This window comes from Chroicocephalus ridibundus, chromosome 4, assembly GCF_963924245.1.
Source record: "Chroicocephalus ridibundus chromosome 4, bChrRid1.1, whole genome shotgun sequence".
NCBI classification, from domain to species: domain Eukaryota; kingdom Metazoa; phylum Chordata; class Aves; order Charadriiformes; family Laridae; genus Chroicocephalus; species Chroicocephalus ridibundus.
Window position 1 is genome coordinate 23,331,089 of NC_086287.1, and position 19,898 is coordinate 23,350,986.

The following is a 19,898-nucleotide window of genomic DNA, read 5'->3' on the forward strand; positions in this document are numbered from 1 at the left end:
GCATGTATATAAAACCAGGTTACTTGTCTCTATTTTCCTTGATCTACTCAAGTAGTGCAATTTTATACTACTCCTTGAATGACTCCTATATTTGCAAGTGTGATTTAATATATTTCTATAGTGCATTAAGCACTTTCACTCGTTTATCCCCTCATTCTGCCTTCAAGCTATAAAGTCTGTGTCCCACCCATTTGTCCTTACCCTTTTCATGTCAAGGCCATCTATTCTCCGATCCTTCATTTGTATCACAGGCTTTGTGGTTTTCCTGTTCCCTTTTTACCTCATTGCTAGCATGGTTGCCCATACTTCTCTCAGGATGTTCCTGATACTGACTGCCCTTCATCCACTGCGCCTCATTTTCCCTCTCTGGATATTTTGTGTGCTACTCTTCCCCATGTGCTGGCTGCTACTTTCTCTTTACAAAGTCTGCATTGTCACTGCATTGACGCTGCATTGACGCTGCATTGTCACTGCATTGACGCTGCATTGCCTTGGCAGGCCAAACTCTCACGTGGGGCCAGGAAGCTCATGCACTAGGGAGGCTCATACCCAAATTTTCGTGAATGGCTTGTTTCTCCCATACTTCCCCTGGCCCAGATCCCTGGTGCCAGCGAGACCGGTGGGTGAATGGACAGCCGGGGAGCGGAGGGCTGCCCGCCCACTCGTCACTGTCCAGGGTCCTGAAAGCCATCAGCAGGCTGGGCTGACTGCTTCCTGTACCGTTCCTTTCGTGATCCTGCTACCAGTGTGAATGTCAAAGAAACATACGTATCTCCGAAAGCTAACCCCCAAATTTCCTGTTTAATATAGAGGGAAGTTATCAGCCTGCTAAGGTAAAGCATCGTTTAAGTAATCTAGTAAGAAATCTTTAAAAAATGATGAGAGGGAAGAGAATAGTACTGCTATAAAATGAATTTGGCGTCTTGTTTTTATTAATCAGGCTTGCTATTTTTGTCAGATATCAGCCCTTGATCTTATGAGGATTCTTCAGGGACATCATGGAAAAACTAAGAGCGAGATTGTAATTCTCCCATGACTATGATTCAGGGGTAATTGTACTGAAGTCAAATTAAACTAATGTGAAACAGATGTAAGTGGGTTCAGACAGAGACTCAATACTATGCAGCTTGAGTTAATACTTTTTTACATGGCAGATCTTTTACTGAAAAAAAATTGCTACATTATACTGTTACACTAATAATGTGCATGTACTCTACTTTTTTAGGTAGAATAAAAATGTGAGGTAACTACTCACATTTTTGCATTTTTACATTGTAGTCCTTGCTGGTGATACAAAGAGACTGATATAACTGTTGTCTGAAAGCTGGAGTCTGGCTAATGAGGAATGGTTTCCAGAAAAGAACTGAGGATGAAGAAGAGGATTACAAACTGTGAACCAGGTACCCCCTCTCCTGTTCTGGCATTTAGAGGGTGGATGCCTAAAGTGGGTCTGAGGATAGGAATGATGTGTTAGGATATGAGAGGCAGGATCCATAGTGTATTCTGTTTAGTGTCACTGGCCAAAGGAACCTGCAGACAGGCTGTAGTAACTCAAACAGGTCAGATCTGAAAAGACACCATCCTGGCAAAGGCTACTATTGAGGTCTAGTTGCCAAGAAGTAAGTTTTCTGTTCTGTGGATTCATCCCTGAATGCATGAAGACACAGCACTGCATGCTAAGACTTAAAAAGTACTGAGAAACTGCATACAGTAGAAGAAAATAAAAAGTTGGTTTTCCTTGCACGGTACATAGTAGTCCTGATTCTTAGTTAACTTCTTGATTCCTAACTGCACTAAAGCTTCTGAAAACCATCTGAAAAAAAGGATCTTCAGGTTATCCTAGAGAAGAGGCTTTAAATGTCCCCTTAGACAGAAGGCTTCCTAGAGAGTAAAGTTTTAAAGGATTCTGCACTGGATCCTGTCCAAATTCATACTACTGAAGGACGCATAAATAGTATATAAAGAACAGGATGCACTTCACTCTGGCTCTCTTGGTCTGAGTGTAAATAACAACAGTCCCATGGCAATAAACTGAATGAATAATGATCTTCACAATCAGAAATACCAGATTTCAAACAACCATATAGTTAAACATAAACTGAATAGTTATATAGACAAGTGAGCATATTGCAAAGTGATGCCACAAAGACTGTCTAGACCTCTATCTAACCGTGTCCCATCTCTTCAGTGCATCCAAGAATGGAACATACAAGATACAGATGATTTCTGTCTACTATTGATGCATTTTTCCATTCCTGCTCACTGGGTTTAAGTAGGTATAAGAACTATTTATTCATCTGTTCTGCTATGGCTTTCTTCGAGTTAAATCAGAGCAGCTTCTAAATCACTCATGCCATATTATTAATGAACAGTAAAAGGGCACTTAGCTTTTTATTTTTCTTTCAGTGAGATTGCTTGTAATAGAAAGCCTCTTGTCTATTGTATTGTGACTGTCACAGGCCCAGTCCTATAAGGCGCTGATTCTCAACTAACAACAACTCTGAGGGCATTAAGTCTGAACAATAAGCCCTAAATGAAAAGGCAGATCAGTTTGATAAACTACTAATAGCACTACTAGTTGAGTCCTGAAAATTCTTATCCAGGTACTAAAGTAGGCTGATCATGCTATATTTAGTTTTTTTGTCTTGGTGGTCTTTCATTTAAATGTTAAAAATTACTGAATCCACTTAGCTTATAAAAGTTGACAGAGTAACAGCTTGAAACACTATAGCTTCAAGGCACTGGTTCTCCCTATCATGAGAATTTGACATCACTGAGGGGTGAAAGGCCTTTTATTTGCATAAGATAATAGTTACGTTTCTATGCAACAGCTGTGCTGCCAGTGAAAGATGCGCTCATTGTGCCAAATCCATCTCTGGAGTAACCCCATTGATTTTAAATGAGTTACTTTGGGAATAAATTGGCCCACTAGATAAAACTGCAGGTCTGAGGCATCGAAATAATTGAGCAAGATTTCCATGATCATAACATGGGAAAAAACTGCAAAACACTTACATGATGTCATGCATTTATGTACCTGACAGATCACAATTGATTTGCAACAAGGTTTTTAAACCATATAGCTTGAGCAAATGTTTATGTAGAGCTTACAGACACTTTTTTGGTAATATAGGAACATTAAGAGGATACAAGAAATGGGAAAATGGTATTGTGTCGTTATTATCTACTTAGTGTTACTGTAAGTGAAACAACTATGAGATGTCTTTCTAAGGTCAGTTTAATAATAAAGGATTCATATGACCACATGAAAATTCTTCTTCTTTAGTTAGTAACAATCAGGATCTGTTTCTGGTCATGAACTACCTGAAGATTGCACCTCTAGACTATAGACTTCCTGCATATGTTAGCAGGAATTTAATGCTGTTGGCCTTTCAGTAGCCTGGTTGAGTTTGGTGATCTTAGGTGAGTTCTCAGTGGACAGTTATCTGTGGCACAATATCGACTTCATTAGTTAATTGCTTATAGTTATGGCACAAAGACAAAGTAGTGCTTGTGTTAGGGTGACTGAGCTCCAAATCACAACTGAGTAATATATGTCTATATGTTAGTTTTTCCCAGTAGTGTACAAGGAAGATGTCAGTAAATTGGAAACGGTTTTGAATGCTGAGGGAAAGTTACGTACATGCATATATAGATGATATATTTGTGTGTATAAATATATAAGTAGTTTTTTATTGTTACATATTTGATAAGTGATCTTTTGGGGGGTTCAGAAGCCTTCTTTGAAACCTTTTTGGTTATTAGAATAATGAAGAGATTAACCAATCATGATTCAAGTGAGCGCACAGCACAATTAGCAAAGCCTACTCTCACTTTTGTTTCCATTCAGTTTGCAGAAGAAACGTCAACAGGAATCCCAAAGCCTGTTCAGAATGCATCGTGGTTTGCTTGCAAAGGAAATACCTTGTGCTCCTGATGTCATCATTGCAATCATCTCAAATTCAAGTCTGACTGAGCAGGCTCATTATCATTCTCACCATGTCCTCCCATAGAGCAGCCTCTCCCGCCTCCTCCTGTACAGCACAAAACAAGAGCCACAGGGGGTGCTTGGATTAGGGAAAGGAGAGACACCCAGCACCTCCCCCCAAGAAAACTTGCTGCGCTACTTACATCCAGTTCCTTCAAACTACATACTGCTTTACAGGATCTTGCACGCCAATGCCAAATGAAGGTGTGGATTCACAAATATTGATTTCCCCTTCCTGTTTAGGGTTGAACAAAGACTGGGGACAAGCATGGACATGAGTATTTAGCTTCTGAATGTGGTTATGAAAAGAGTGTGCCGGCCTCCACAGTAAGAGTTTCCTGAGGAGAGCCACACATTTCAGACTGCTTTTTTTTTTTTTTTTTTTTTTAACCAGGGCAAATTTCTCCCTTTTGTCTTACAAGGATAACTAACATTTGAGCAACAGATAGGAAGGCAAGATGGAGAGAATGGTTGAGCAAAAAGCAGGGAAAAAATTGTCTCAGGCACCAAGTTTAGGTCACAACAATGCTTCCTGAAAATTCTGAAGGTCCTGGCTGTGGACCTCAGGACCAATTCTATCTCTGAGCCATAGCCCACGTGAATTTGTGGATCTCTCCCCCAAACCATCCCAGCCAACCATCCCCTTCACACAAGGAGTTGATTTCCACTGTGGAAGAGAGGAGGCAGGACAGGGTTAACCTTGCACAGTCTTCTTTCAGGCCCCCAGAGGGGCTGGGGTTTTGTTTTCCTGGCTAAGGGAGGGGAGCTGGGGCATGTATTATAACTGGAACTGGAGACCTTTTTGGTGTTACCAGCCTGTTTTGGGTTTGAGGGAAAGCCTGGAGCAGGAGGGAGAGGAGGGAGAATGCAGACTTGGAAAGCAGCGAGTGTCTGGTAATTGCCCAAGGTAGAAGCCAAGTGTCCTCCATTTCCCCGAAGCCCCCTGACAACTTAGGGGGGCTCAGAGGCCTTCAGCCTCCCTCCCAGCCCTCCTGCCCCCTCCCCGCAGCCTGGCCACATCTTTCAGCTCGGCCGTGCCAGCCTTTCCCTTGACGCCAGGTGTCCATCCCTGTCCGCAGCACAGAGAGGAGCGGGGACAGAAAGGGGAGCAGGAGTCCCCTGCGTTTTGGGGTGCCCGGTCCTGGTCCTCCTGAGCCTGCGGGGGCTCGGACCATCCCCTGCCCTTCCCCTCCCCCTGCGCCGCAGAGGCTCTGGATGCTGCCGTACTCCTGCCATGTGCTGCCGCCGCCTCTACCGCTGCTCGTAGCTTAGTGGAGCGTGTCTCCGGCTGCAAACTCCGCCAAACAAGCCTGCATCCTCCTCCAGGGAAGGATACCCAGTAAGTACCAGCCGGAGCCTGCCCCCTCCCTAGGGCACCCCGCCACCGCCTCTTACAAAGGGACTCGCAGCCTCTTGCCCCCGCTTCCTCTCCCCACCCCCTTTTTAAGCCAGTGCAGAGAGGGGCTCCGTGAATTCCCTCCAAAGCTATAGGGTGGCTCCCTCCTCCTCCTCCTCCTCCTCCTCCTCCTTCTCTTCCTGCTCCGGCTCTCCTTGCCGAGCCAGGCTGCTGCTGCATTCAGCCGGGGTGGTCCCCAGCCTCGCCCCAGCCATGCCGCTGCGGCGAGCCCCCCGTGGCTGACTTCTGTTACCCCTCTAGTGCCCGGGGCTGAACTGAGGTGGGCTCATTTTTTGGGGGGTGGCTCAAGCTAGAGAGTGTGCGCGCGTGTGGGAGGTGTCCCTGGGGGTGCGGGGGGGCTGGCTGACTCCCCGATCCTTGCAAGCCTGCGGGCTCGCCAGTCCGGGTGCCCCCTCAGGTGGGCGCAGAGGAGGGGCCGGGCTGCAGCGGGGACCCCGCCACCCTGACATCTGCAGGTGGACTGGGCGAGCCAGCCGCGGGAGCCTCCCCAGGAGCTAGCAGCACCCTGGACCCGCTGCCCATCTCAGCCTGCTCCGTTCCCACTGCCCCCGCAGACCCTCTCCCGTCCTCACTCCATCCCTTCTCCCCCTCTCTCTGCTGGGGTGCTTGCACCCCTCCTCACCTCGCCGGTGTACAAACCCCTCCACTCCACTCCCCTCCCCGCCCCTCCCCACCTTCTTTGATTTATTTGTGTATTTCTTTCCTTGGCAACCACCAGTTCCCCTCAGTCAAACAGCGCAGGCTCCCTATAATTTGAAATTAATTTGTTTGACTGCAGCATTGAGACAGGAAGGTTGGGAATTTATTTAATTCTTTTTCCTCCCTGTGCAAAAAGGAAGCGATGAAATTTCCAATCGAGACTCCAAGAAAACAGGTGAACTGGGATCCTCAAGGTTGGTGATTCTCTATTACTATCATTACTATAATAATAGCAATTATTATTATTCCTTGTGTCTAGTGACTCGTAGGAGACTATTTGACTCCAAATGGGAGGAGACATTGGATGCTTGTCTGCTTCCCATGTGCACTGCTTAGTCTTTCTTGCTCAATCCTAGCAGTTCGGTAGAAAATGCTTCTCAGCTATGGGGTTGGGCGGGTGCGTGGGTAAAACCTCTTCTAGGTGTAAGTTTTATAGTTCTATATTTGATATCTGTCTTCCCTCCCCTCCCTTTTTCTTGAGTATTTTCCTGACAAACTTGCCTGGGATGGCAGCGATCTCTGGCTCACAGCATTGTTTGTTTTATCTGTGGCTCCTTTGTTGTTTCTAGTGATCATTGTTTCTGCTAAATGGGTGGTACAGGAGTGGACACAGATGTGACTGCTCAGGGCTCCTCGATGGCAAATGTTTGTTGGCAAGCAACTGGAGCAAAATGCTGCTGCAATATGACCCATAATGTGGATGGTATCAAAAGACACATTAAATAATGGAGCCCAGAGGGAGCTTTAGACTCCTTACTCTGTCCTGTTAACAATTGATCAGCCCAAGTGGATAGTTTGCTTAACTCTATAGTTAGGTTTGGAGACTGTCTTGGGGAGTGTGTTTGTGTGATGATGGAAGGAGATTTACGCCAGTGCAGTGGTTTTCAATAAAAAGATCCAAGTGCTGTTTTAAAATAAACTATAATGAAATGCTCTCCTTTCCTGGCATGGGGAGGAGGTTCATATGCAATCACAGAAGTGGTGACTGAAAAAAACCCTACTGGTAATTTGTATACTGGTGTGTCATATTTCTGTGCATTGGTACAGGAGCAGAGCAACTTGAAGCCATATGCTCAGGTTTGCAGCAGAACTGCTGGCAGCCAGTCGCTGTACAGCAGTGCTTGCAGGAAGTATGAAGTGATAGCACGGGCTTTGATTATTCATCTTTATTCTGCAGGTTCAGTTTTAGTGGCCAATTTGTCTGCCATCCCCCGTGCCCTCACGTCTACAAAACGAAACCTTAGAAACAGTTTCTCCTGGTGTAGAAGGAAAACAGCAGAACAGACATCTTTCTGCTAAGCAGATCTGATGTGCTGTTTGAACAGTATACACAATTAAGCTTTAGTTTAAGCCTTACTACATCTTTAATTAGTTGAAGGCTGAAATCAACACTTCAGCCTCCTCCGCCCTCATCTCTACAACGAACACATGGATAGTAGCGCTAACAGAGATTTCATTATTTTAATAACACTATATTCCTTATCCCAGGGTCAAAATTCTGTGTGATGAAAACTTGCTCTTCCCAGGTGTTTTTCTGAATGTGTGTTTGCTGTTACCTCATTTTAATTCATTCTATGGATTGCAAAATGCCTTTTAATGCAAAAAGCCCTTTCCTCCCTTTCCCTGACAAGGCACACAGGAGGCTTTACTGATGGCATTCTGTATGCAGCTCCTTTGCTTGGCAATCAGCTTTAAAGCATATGGATCTAACAGGTGGTTGGTCACAATTTACTAATATGTCTAAAACTGTAGAGTACTGTAACAGGTAAAAGACCTCCAGCCCAGCAGGTTTCCTCTCTACCAAGCTGAATCCCTGCTAAGCACTGCAGAATTCTACCTGTTATTTCCCCTCAGTGTATTGACTTCATTAGCCAAGCAGCAAGGATGCTAATGTATAGGCAGGAAGGAGGCAAAAAATGTTAATTTCTGATTCTCCAAGGGACTCAGGAAACAGATAAAATTTGGTGGACTGGAAAAAGGCAAATTGGTTAGGAAAAGTTGTCTCAGGCCCAATCTTTTAACCAATAGAGGAACAGTGCAATGACGTTGTACTCACATAGTCCCACTGAAGAATTAGTGATGTGGTTAGAAAATAAGGTAGATCAGAGTTCCATTCTATTTGAAACAAAATATATATTTATGTAGATATAAGTGTTAGTGAAGATCTACACAAAATTACTTAGAGCCCTAAAATGAATTTGATTTACAGTGACATATGTAGGCTGTTCTCTGCATGTACATGTGAAGAATGATGTTAAGTTTTGCATCCTACGTGATATCCTTGGAGTAAAGAACCGAAGTAGCTTTTCTCAGATACAAAGATCAACATGTAGAAAGCTGGTGGTGCAAGGATATGAAGAGTCCTAAGTATTAAAAGCAGAGCTCATGCCCAGTTAATGTTCACACACAAATACCAGGCTCATTTCAGTACGTATTGTATGATTGTGCCCTGTTCTGGTCGTCAGACAGAGAACGTGCAGTTTCCACAGTTTTGTCTAGTAGGAATTGTGCTAACAGTGCTTGAAATATATCAACTGATGTTCCTGGCAAGCAAACTAGCAGTCCAATGATGTAAGTGAGAGCTATGGTATCTCAAAGATTGTTTAGATCTGGTTATTCCAGGCAATATTTTCTAGAAACTATACACATTTCTAAAGGCCAGGGCCCTTGTTGTGGAGATACAGCTTGCTTTGGACTGATGATGTTGCTGGTTTGAACCCGGGTCGGAATGATAGTTATTGAAATGAATTAATGCTCAAACTCCGTAATGCTGACTGAACTATAAATATTTACATAGATAAATAGATTAGAGTCCGCTGGTAGCTTTCGTCTGACATAAAACTGGTATTCTCAGTTCACATCAGCAAAGATCAATATACCGTAGAAAGACTTTGTGGAGAGAACAGATTTAAAAGAATAGAATTGACATGAGGGATGGTGTCTGACAGACAGCTAATGGGAGGCTGATTTCTCAGCCGTTTAACAGGAACAAACAGGGCATGGAGACTGACCTGTGCTTTTATCCTGTTGTGTAGTATCTTCACTTGTCTTGGGTATAGATTATATCTGTGTGTTACCCGTAAATGCTGAGTGTGTTTTCTAGATACACCAAATATTTCACAAACCTGGAAGTATATAGGGTCCAGATTCCTCCAGTGAAGTCCCCTGCTATCCCAGGCAATCAAACTATAGAATCCCATTAACAAACGGATCAAACTGCATCGCAAAAGTCACTGGGACTTGTCCCTAACAATTCAATGTGAAATATGTCCTAGAATATCATATATATTGTTTTAGGGAGAGTTGAACACATTGAGTAGGGGCACAGGATCTCACACTACCTGGCCTTACATTTCAAAAAACAAACCTGCCGTTTGTGTTTCTGGTGGAATCAACTTGGATATACACAACCATAAAACATTTGATCTGCCTATCGCTGATTTTTGCTTCTCCCATTTGGTGCAATTCAGGTAAAGCAATAATAACTGCAATTAGTGAAAGACGAGATTTTTAGTTTCACACCTCATGCAACTTCCCACCTATATTTTTCAGAAAATAAGATTGGGTTTATAGCAGCATATGAAGACATTAATTCTTGTAATTGTTGTTCTCGTCTCTCCTCTTTCCTGCATTCCTCCTCCTGTTTGTTACACCCACCTGTTGTCCGTACTTAAATTGGCTTATAGTCTCTTTGCACATATATTTTTGTACAGTACCTAAACCCCAGTGGGTCCTTCATCCTGACTGACACATCTCAGCAATGTTTTTTTTTTCCCTATGAATTATCTGCTTAAAATGGCTGTTTATTTGTAGAAAAGAAGTGTAGATGAGACTGTTTCCAATATGCTCAGAAATTATCCCCAAGCACGACTGTCTTGCAGGGTGATGGTGAGATGTCTTTTCCAAGGGAAGGATATCTGTCTTGGTGATGCTCTTAGTAGGCAGAAAATGGAGTTCGGTCTTGTTCCATCCTTTGTGCCTGCAGTTTTTGCTCTCATTGCAGTGATATGGATTGTCAAAACCTTTGGAATTTCCAGGTAGGTGTTTATCTCTACACTGACATTTTGGAACTCTAAAGTTTTGATGCAAGTTCCTGCATCCTTTCACAAAGACATTGTTCATGTAGGATGGCTTTCGCAGTTTGGAACCCTAAAATCACGCATTTATTATCATCCTTACATTTAATGTGGGAGTTAGTGGTCTGTGGGGAATTCAAGCTGTGGTTGACAGTCTGGAGTTCCTCTTCAGATTTTGCTACGGACTTACTGTTTAACCTTCAGTAAGGCACTTACCCTTTCCTTTCCTCCCTTTTTCCTTGGCTGCAAAATGGGAATATTAATACTTCCCTAATGCACAAGGGTGTTGTGAAATGTAATTAACTTGTTTAGAGCAATCTAAGATCTGCTATTGAAAGAAGAGCATATGTATTGCAATCAAATGCTAAAACAATTAGGAGGGAGCAAAACAGCCTGTCATCATACACAGATCACATCATTTAAGAAATAAGGTTATCTCTGCACTTTACAACTAGAGGAAACTAGTATTACTTGCGCTTCCTTACAGACACTGAAGACTCAATTGAGTTTCCCATTAGAGGTATCTGGAAACATTTGATATTCCCCAGCTGCTACTCCAGAGGGGCTCAAGTCTTCCATAGGTCCTGTGTCACCTGCCATGGTATTTCTCACTTCACCTGAGACACCTCAAGCAGAAATGGACACCTATATGCAGGGCAGCTGAGCTGAGTCTCAAATGCCTTTATGCAGGTATCGGGATTAGATCATCCCTTGGTGACTGTTTTTTGGAAAAATCTTCAGCATCAGCTACTGAATATAAATTAAACTGACGTTGCCTGCAGAGTGTTACAACCTGCTTCAGCTCCTGCTTTTTCTGTCCTTTCATTCAAAGGGACCAATGCAGAAGGCAAACTTGATTATAAAGGCAGAGATGAGTAGAATGAAGGTATTAATTTCTGTCCTCTGTTTTCAAGAAGATATATGAAAAAAAGTGGAGTGCAACTGTGAGCTAGACAATATCTTTCTGCACTGGTAAGCTGTTTCTTAGTAGCTCAGTGTAAGAAGATTGCTATGGAAAACTGTCATGTGTAAAAAAGCAGCTCTGATCCCAGCAAATGACCCATAGTCAGCAGGGTACCGACCATGTCCTACCTGTATCACAAAATCATATCGGCTACTGACCCATCTGATAGACCAGGACTCTGCTGTGCATAATTAGTATGGGTTGCAGAACAACTCTAAGGAGTTTATTTTAAAGAGAGATTTGAAGAAGAATAGAAATTTGATAAACAGGAGGACGCTCCTGGCAATGCATTGTATAGGCGCAATAGTGCCAAATACAGTAATGGGGTAAATTTGAAGAGTTTGGAAAGCAAATAAAAGAGAATGAAGAAATCAAAACTCTACTAAAGGCTGTGTGGAGCCTGCAGGGGAGGCAGATGAATACTGTGGACCCTTGTGTATTAAGAGATAGGAATGTATGATTGAATTAGCACGAGAGGAAGAAAGAGAGCAGACAGCTATTGGTTTCATCATTGTTGTGTTTAGGATGCCCTGGAAATGGAAAAACCAAGGATTCAGAAAGGTAAAATTAGGAATAATAAAATGGCAGAGTGAAAGACTGGACAGCAGCTTTCTTAGGAATAGTAAGGAAAGACTGAACTCTAGTCAAGGTAAGAAAGATGAAGGTAGGGTATCGTTAAGATGTCATCCGTACTGTGAGAAAAAGGGAATGAAAAGAAAGTGTGAGTATAAGACAGGGAGAGCAGTAGAATTGTCAGCAGTTGGAGAGGTTAAGACAGAATTATTATTTCAGTGAAGATCACCAATGCTATTTTTTTGCCACATATGTACAAGAGTAACCGATTAATAGGCTTTTGGATTGAAAAGTCCCTTGGGCAGCTCTTGAAAACTGATGCTACCTGAAATGATGGAGGTTGCTTGGGAGAAAGATCTATGATATCAGTTGTAATTGAGTAGATTTTGGTTCAGCTTTTAGCATTTATGTGGATTTACGTAGCTAGCATGTAGACTATATCAGGTTGAGACAGAAGAGTGCATATATATGGTGATACAGTTTAATTCTTACTCTCTTGACTTAATCCAGAGCTAGGAATTTTACCACTCACTTCAGTGAGATCATGAGATTCTTCACTTTAAAAGTGTAAAAACTGTGTTATCCCTGCAGGCTTTACTGAGTTAAAAGTAAAGGAGTGCCTGGAATCACAGGGAGAACAGGGTCCCTAGATGTTGTGTTGTAAATAGGGTAAGTACCTGGAGTGAAAAGGGGAGGGAACAATGAAGAGGTCAAGATAAGAAAGGGGTAACAAACACACTACTATTCAACAGGTAAATTATTACAGAATTCAGTGTGATAGGAATGCCTAACCTTTATTTTGTAATAATCTCAGTGTAATAGCAGAAGCCAAAACAGAGAATATAAATGTCAAACAATTGTTTGGGGTTTATGGATTTTTTATGTAAAAGAAGTGACATTCAGCAAAAGGCTAAATAGTACCCTTTTAATATCCTTTTTTTTAATAGGAATGTCTCTGTCTTCTGTTTTCTGTAAGAAACTGAAAACATCCTGGGACCTGGCCTTTGTCAGGCAGAGGCCGCTCGTGTTCTGTTTCCTAAGACATCAGTCACACCTCTATTGTTTGTCTATAAAGCATGTATATGAAAAACATTTTAACTATAATGGAAAATGTGCTCTAAGATGAACCCACTGACTTTCACAAATAACGTGCCATGCAGTTCTCACTGGTTACCCCAATTAGATAAAACAAGTGAGAACAGCACATATCATATACCTTTGTACTTCAGGGTGGTAGTACCAATCTGTTTTAGTCCATGGACCATTATTATTCTCCCAACATACACTCTGGGCTGCTTTTCACAGTTACAATCAAACATTAACTCAGATTATTTAAACAAAATGATATTTCAAAAGTGAACTATGAATCTCTTACCATGTTAATGAACCACAGAATTTAGGGGATATTTCCTTGGTCTGGGAATGCTCAGTCCAAGAATTCAGATTTCAACTTTTTCTTTAATGGCTAATGCAATTCTTATGCTTTTACAATTCTTATTATTGGCAGTGTCCCAAATGCATGTATTATTATGTGTTATTCAGATGTTCCAAAATACAAGCACAGGAGATCACCGGTAAGATTTTGAGGCTAGGGTGGAAACTTCAGTGTGGGTGTGTCTCCGTGTTGGGAATGGAAATGAAAGCCAGTAAGGTGATAGAATCTGTTATCAAAACCTGGATAGAGGGAAGGAAAAGGTGGAAAAGAATACACAAGTCTGGCTTAATTTTATTTTTCTGTTTTTAAAATGGAAGGGGAACATCCTGCTGAAAGCTGAGTTGTGACAGCTGGGGCATGACATATAAAATATAAGAAAGGGATTGAAACTTGTTGTACTTAGGATCTGGAGTCCTGAATAGGGGTAGTGATCAGTTGCAAAGTCTTGGGTTGTATTCAATTTTTTTTAGAACTCCAGACATAGTTAGGTCTAGCATTTTGTGTTTGCTTTTTGGAATTTTAGAGGACGTTTGAAAAGAAATAAAGACCTAACAAGGAGAGACAAAGGAAAGCTGCTTTGGGTAATGTAGGTTACAAAAGAATGGACGCAAAGTGTGCCAGGGTCAGATCTCCTGCCAGAGGTTCCAAAAATGCAGAATGAAAAGAGTGTACCTGTGGTAAGGCTGAAAAAAAAAAAAAAAGGGTAAACATGAAGACAAATTTGTCTGTCTCCAACTAGAATTCACTGTTTTCAAGCACATTAAGTTCTTCCTACCTTTTAGAAGTAAGCATGTAACCTAGGGCATATTTAAAAAAAAAAAAAGAAGTATTTTTATGTTCTCTGTTGGTTCCTCAGGCATGTATCAGGGTCCTCCTCTGTGAGTAAAACTAAAGCACAGTCGAAATAATCTTACGGACATATTACGCAATGTCTTCATCTCATAAAATATCTTTAATACATGATGATCTGTTTATTTGGCTAGTCCTTCATTGGAGAAGTATGATTATGTTTCTTCCATTTGTTCCTCAATTCTGCCACAAAAAGATGCATTCAATAGGTCTTTAAATTGATTCACTTTTCTTTCTTTCTGATAGCGCATAGATTATGCATGATTTTGTGACTGTTGTTTGCTGAAGACAATAGACTGTTTAACTAGTAGGGGATAACAAAAGTTAACACCCTACAAAACATCTTCTTACAAAGCAATAGAAGTTATTTTGGTATCACTATCCTACAGGATCATCACAGTGCTTTAAGGATCAGGCTTTGAGTACCTACATTTGTTAGAGCCATATGTTCGTATCTCAGCAGGACTGACTCATCCTTTCTTCCCTAGGAAGAAAAAACAACATGTTACTGACTTTACTGGATGAGGATTTTGGATTTTGGCACTCTAAACTTATGCCGCTGAGATTCTTAAAATTTGGTGATATGCTGTTAAAGGGTGCTTGGATTATTTCTCTCTTACTCAATACTGTAATATAATAGTACTGGCATGATTCGAAAACAGCAAATACATACTGACAGCTTGTCCAGGGCTTTTATCCTCTCAAATTTCAGCTTTTCATTTTTGAAGAAACAAAAGGCAGTCACTAGCTACTATGTGTGAAAATCCTCAATAATAAAAGAATTATAAAAGAAATGGTACTGCAGAAACTTCCAGCTGAAAGGAAAGAAGCAGCTCACACATCTCAAAGACATTCCTCTAGGTTAACGCCAATCCATCATTGGTTACTTAAATGTTAACACTGCTAATTTCAGATTGGACAAGAAAGGGTTGTGCAGAGAGGCCTTGGGTAGCAGCAATCACGACAGCCACAGAAACAACACCAGTGCCATTTCTTCGTGATGCTACAGCCACCGTACCAATTTGTCTTCAGGAGAAGTAGAGTTCATTACTGGGTTACAATGATATACTGACATGTAACTTTGTGACCTGAATTTCTGATTGCTACCAGACATTTTTTGTTGGTTTAGTTTTCTAAAAATAGGCATCTGTTGTCATTTAAGGAACTATAAGGCAGTGGAGACATTTGCATAGTCCTGGTATATATTATAATGGACATAAAGGACCTCAGCCCTTCTGGAGCAAGAGCTTAAGGCCAATTAGGATGTCATAGGATCTCAGATGGGCAACTGAATTACGCCATTTGAGCATAACTTAGTTGGAGAATAAAACACCTAGATGTAGGTAGGTATCTGAAATGCAGAGGTATTCTAAGTTTCTAAGGACCTGCTATGGTTAGGCGAGATATAGTCAAATATGGTTTGTGGAACCTGGAGAACTTTCAGTAGATGTCTGGTTTAGGGTCATCAGAATCACTCTTCAGGCTGCACTGACCAATTTGACCACATCTGTATTGACTCTAATGGGACTCCAAGTTACAGCAAAGGAAAGAAAAGAGACAAGGGTTGTTCCTGCTCATATTTTGAACTTCAGCTCAAATAGCTTTGGGTAGCTTCTCACTGGGAGGATTTAGGGCAGGTATACACCTCTTTTTCCTGGTGGATTCTTTCTTAATTTGTGCATGCTTTGGGGTTTTAAGAAGTTACATCATCATGGTTAGTGCAGCTCTGCTGGAAGTTGTAAAATACTACTTTGAGCTTGGCATTATTAGCAGTGATTTCATTTGCTTTTGCCAGCTCTGAGTGCAGGAGAATGAGTTCATGTCCACCTGCTGTACACTGTGCAGGCATACTTTTGCTTAGGTGGACCTTAATTGTGAGCAAAACTGATTAGAGGGCCACAGCTGTCTCTTTCGTAAGTCTGATTTGTGAATGCATGTAGGTACATGTCGGTGATGTAGTATGGCAACACTGTGAAGTACTGTGAGATGGTAGAAGCCATATCATATCGGCAGATGCCATCTTTGTGTAGCTATAAAGTTTTATCATAGTTCAAATTACAACTGTATTTCTACAGTATTATCTGAATAGAAGATGACCACGAGATAAGAAAAGTCTTGTGTAATTCTGCTGTTGTACCAGTCTCCTTATCATCTAAGCTACCCTAAATTACATACTATATAGTGAACTCCAAGCCAGCTTTGTGTAGCCAGAATGAACCTAGCATTGAGATGGAGCTCTGTGTGCCCAATCAGCCTGCCAGTGACACTGTTCATCTGTTCTGTTTATTACATACTGCTGTGAGCAGCATAATGGGTCCGAAGTCTCTTTAACCTATTTCTTTTTGCTTACTCGAGCTCTCTTTGATTCCCAGTCACTTTCTAATAATTGTCTTACATGCAGACTGGACAGATAAATCATTCTGACTATGGCAACTTTACTGGTGCAATTTATGCACCAAAAATGTAAAAGAAAATATGTGTATGTTATAAAGAATTGAGAATACGAGAAAATAAAAATGGCTATGCTGAACAAGTGCATTTCAAACAGCAACTTTCTATTCCTTGTGAAAGATCTTTTCTGCACAGACTAATTTTGTAATAGCTATCTTATATTATATGTATTCTTCATCCTTTTCCCGTATAGGTTTTCAGAGTATTGAAAAGCCTTTATTCACTTTAACTAAGACTGTTACTGTGTATAGGAACTTAAGACCGCTAAATAGACTGGGTCCTCAGGATAGGCAAATAGTATAGCTCCAGTGAACTCAAAAATAGCCTGATTGATGTGCTGCTTAGAAGATTTCTGACCATTACCACATGATGAAAGATCCGCTTTTATTGCCGTTGCCCAGAAAATGTGAGAAATTATCATTTAATTGAAGTGGTGGATCATTAATGAGATTTGCTTGAATTCAAAGTATTTTTCTGTAGATTCCAATCATTAGCCAGGTTTGGGAAGACACCACTAGACTGATGCAGAAATTCTACATGTTTTTACAGAGGAGCATCAGTACAAACTCTTTAGGTATGGTCAGTAATGCGAAGATACATCCGTAAGGATGCCCCAAGAAATCTTTGAAGGGAAACAATTAGTGCTGACACTATTCTTATTCCAGGGTTAGAGGTTATGTTGCATGTGTTTTTCTGGCCTTACTCGTATGTGAAAGATCTGTTCCCTTGGCTATTAACCTCAGAGAGTCCTGCTGGAGACATTGAACAGCCCCAGCTGAGTGATGTATTGGTGTCTCACAGTTCCAGTCTATACTATAGTCGCTGGTGCTGCTGAAGTCCCCTTTGCATGACTGAGGTGATCAAGAGATTCCTTCACTCCACTGGTAGGCTGCACCCCTGGCAGACAGCCAGCATCAATCACATTTCAAATGTAGATTAGATAGCTTCCTGCTAGGAAGGTCAGCATGAATCTTTGCTTTGTTGTTTGTCTCCTCCACTTGCTTGTTTTACCACTAGGTTTCTGTCAATAAGAATGTTCTTCCCTTGTATGCAAGCCTTTTTATGCTAAGTTGCAAGACTTAGATTTCCTTCACTGGTTGGTCTGGCCATGAGACCACTGGCTAAATTTCTTTTGTGAATCCTTGAGATAGGATATTTGCAAGATCCCAGTCCAGTTGCTCTAGCAGAAGGACATCAGGTAAAACCCTGACCCTACATCATCCTATGAGCACTTTGAAGCAGAACACCTTGAATTTCTGTGGTGGGAAATTCAGACTCTTCCTAAATGTTACTGGAATCCTGGGACACTTTCCTGGTGAGGAAAAATAATCAACTCATTTCATCCAATGGCATGTCATGGGGCAATGGATTTTTTTTTATTAGTCTTTAAAAAGAAGATTATGGATAAGCAGCAGCATCACTGCTTCAACCTGTCTGTTGTTCATCAAAGGGTGAAGTTTTCAGAGAACCAGAGAGCAGCTATTTTATTCCTTGACACTTATACTTGAGGCTTGTGACATACTGGCAAGAAAGCAGTTTTCTTAGGTATTACCTAAAAAGGAAAAACAATATCCTATCATAGAATGGTTTGTTCAGTGGTACATTCATCTTCTCTGACCGGAACTCCTTTTGACAAAGTCATCTCTGTACCCCAAGGTCCTGAGCCAAAAGCACTTGCTTCCTGTTTGGCTCTTGACAGAACAGAGACCTGCATGAACTAGAACTCACAATTTTAGCAAGAGCAAGAAATACTGATCTTATGCTAGTGAAACGGGTTTTAGCAGCGATCTATTGGTTTTAGTCTTATTTCAGAAAGGGAAAGGTGAGAATTTTTCTTGGGTTTCTCTGTATTCAGTTTCTCTATAAATAGCATCATAAACCTGATGATAGCACTGCTGCCAGTGAGCGTGTTGGAACAAACACAGTCACCAGTCTTGAAGCAGGAGGGCTCCTTATTTGGGACTTGCCCCTGCCAATCACTTCTAATCTCCCCTCAACTCTTCCTGCTCGTCACTGTAATGCTCTTCTACTCTATTTTATGTTTTCCAATACCTGAAGTTCATTGATGAGTCCTGTCACATATGAGCATGTGCTTGGCTTCTTGCTCTGGGCTCAAGTGTCAGAGGCAACGGGGAGGGTAGTTGAGTGCCGAGAAGAGAAACTAAGCAGAGAGTTATGGGTATGCTGCCTCCCACGCTGCCAGCAGGGTTGGAGACGAGTGAGGGACAAGAGCAGATGGATGGATTTGGAGGAGGGCAGGGTGGAAAAGAGGTCAGGAGAGAGAGAAAGCAAAGCAAGGGAAACAAAATTCGAACTGCCCTCCAGCAGTGTGCAATCTCACTCCAGCACAAGACAAATCTCCCTCAAGTATTCATCTGGACTTGGCAGCTCTGTAAGTAGTGCTACAAATGGTGTCAGTAGCAGTGCATCTTCATGTTAATGCCAATAAGTCTTAGCTAGGAATGCCCTGAGGACTGCTGTCCTGAAGCCAAACCAGAAAGAAAAAAATGAAGGTGCTTTCAGCTGTTCCTGGAGTTCACGTCCTGCCTTAGCACATCCATTCTTTTGACCAGTGAGCTGTCACGTATGCCTTAGAAAAGTGCAGTGCCTGGGAGAGGGAGGAGGGAGGGGAAAGTATCCCAGCATCCCATGACCGTGACTTTTGCAGAGATTTTTTTAATGTCAGTGAATAATTTCTGGCTGATAACCTGCACAAGCCAGCCTTGGGCTTCCTGTTGTTTCCCTGCCATTTGCACAGCGTCAGTAGGCAGGAGCTCTAAGGCTGTGTTTGGAAGAGAGTAACTCCTGGGCATTAACTCCCCATAAAATGGGCAACCATTTTAGGTTTGTGGGCAGGCTCTGACTGCGGTTCTGACAGCAGAGAGGCTGGGTCAGAATCTGGAAGTTCTTGTAAATAATCAGCAAGAGCAGTTTACACATGGGTATCATATTTTTCCTTTGTAACCAACAAAAGAAAGGAGTCTGAGTTATGGCTGTGTATTAATCTTGTAACAGACGTACCAGCCTTTTGTCATGTGTAGTGGAAAAAGAGAATGTCCCCTAAAAGGACTTGAAGATTTGCTAATACAGTGATGACAAATCCTTGTACCTGCTTGATGCACATATGACAAAGACCTTGTTCTAATCAAGTTTTGAAATTACTCTTGAATTTAATTAATTTGCTAACATCTCTGTGGCAGTGTTTACATGAGACAAACTGTGAACACATACAATATTGTTTTTTCTCAGTGTCACAGAGGTTTATCTATTATTTGTGAAACGCTTTGAGATATTTAGATAATCATGAAAGATTGTTATAGACTTGGCACAACTGATGCAAAGAGGAATGTTGAGATATGTTTGACTATCTTACACGGAAGGGGAGTGAAAGGATTTCAAAAGCATTTTCCTGGTGTGAGTTGGGACTAGAATATCAATATGAATGA

General features: G+C 41.7%; 1 protein-coding gene across 2 annotated transcripts in view; it reads left to right on the forward strand.

The window, feature by feature from the left end:
* Positions 1 to 5,050: 5,050 nt before the first annotated feature.
* KCNK10 (potassium two pore domain channel subfamily K member 10) overlaps positions 5,051 to 19,898 on the forward strand; it is a 71,580-nt gene continuing 56,732 nt past the window's right edge. Inside the window, exons 1-2 of one of the 2 annotated variants that reach the window (XM_063333476.1) lie at positions 5,051 to 5,327; positions 6,241 to 6,298. In XM_063333476.1, the coding sequence (XP_063189546.1) occupies positions 6,247 to 6,298 (52 nt within the window). In that variant the 5' untranslated portion in view covers positions 5,051 to 5,327; positions 6,241 to 6,246. Of the gene's footprint in view, positions 5,328 to 5,546; positions 5,665 to 6,240; positions 6,299 to 19,898 lie in introns of those variants that run through there. The other variant, XM_063333477.1, reaches the window with a different exon arrangement.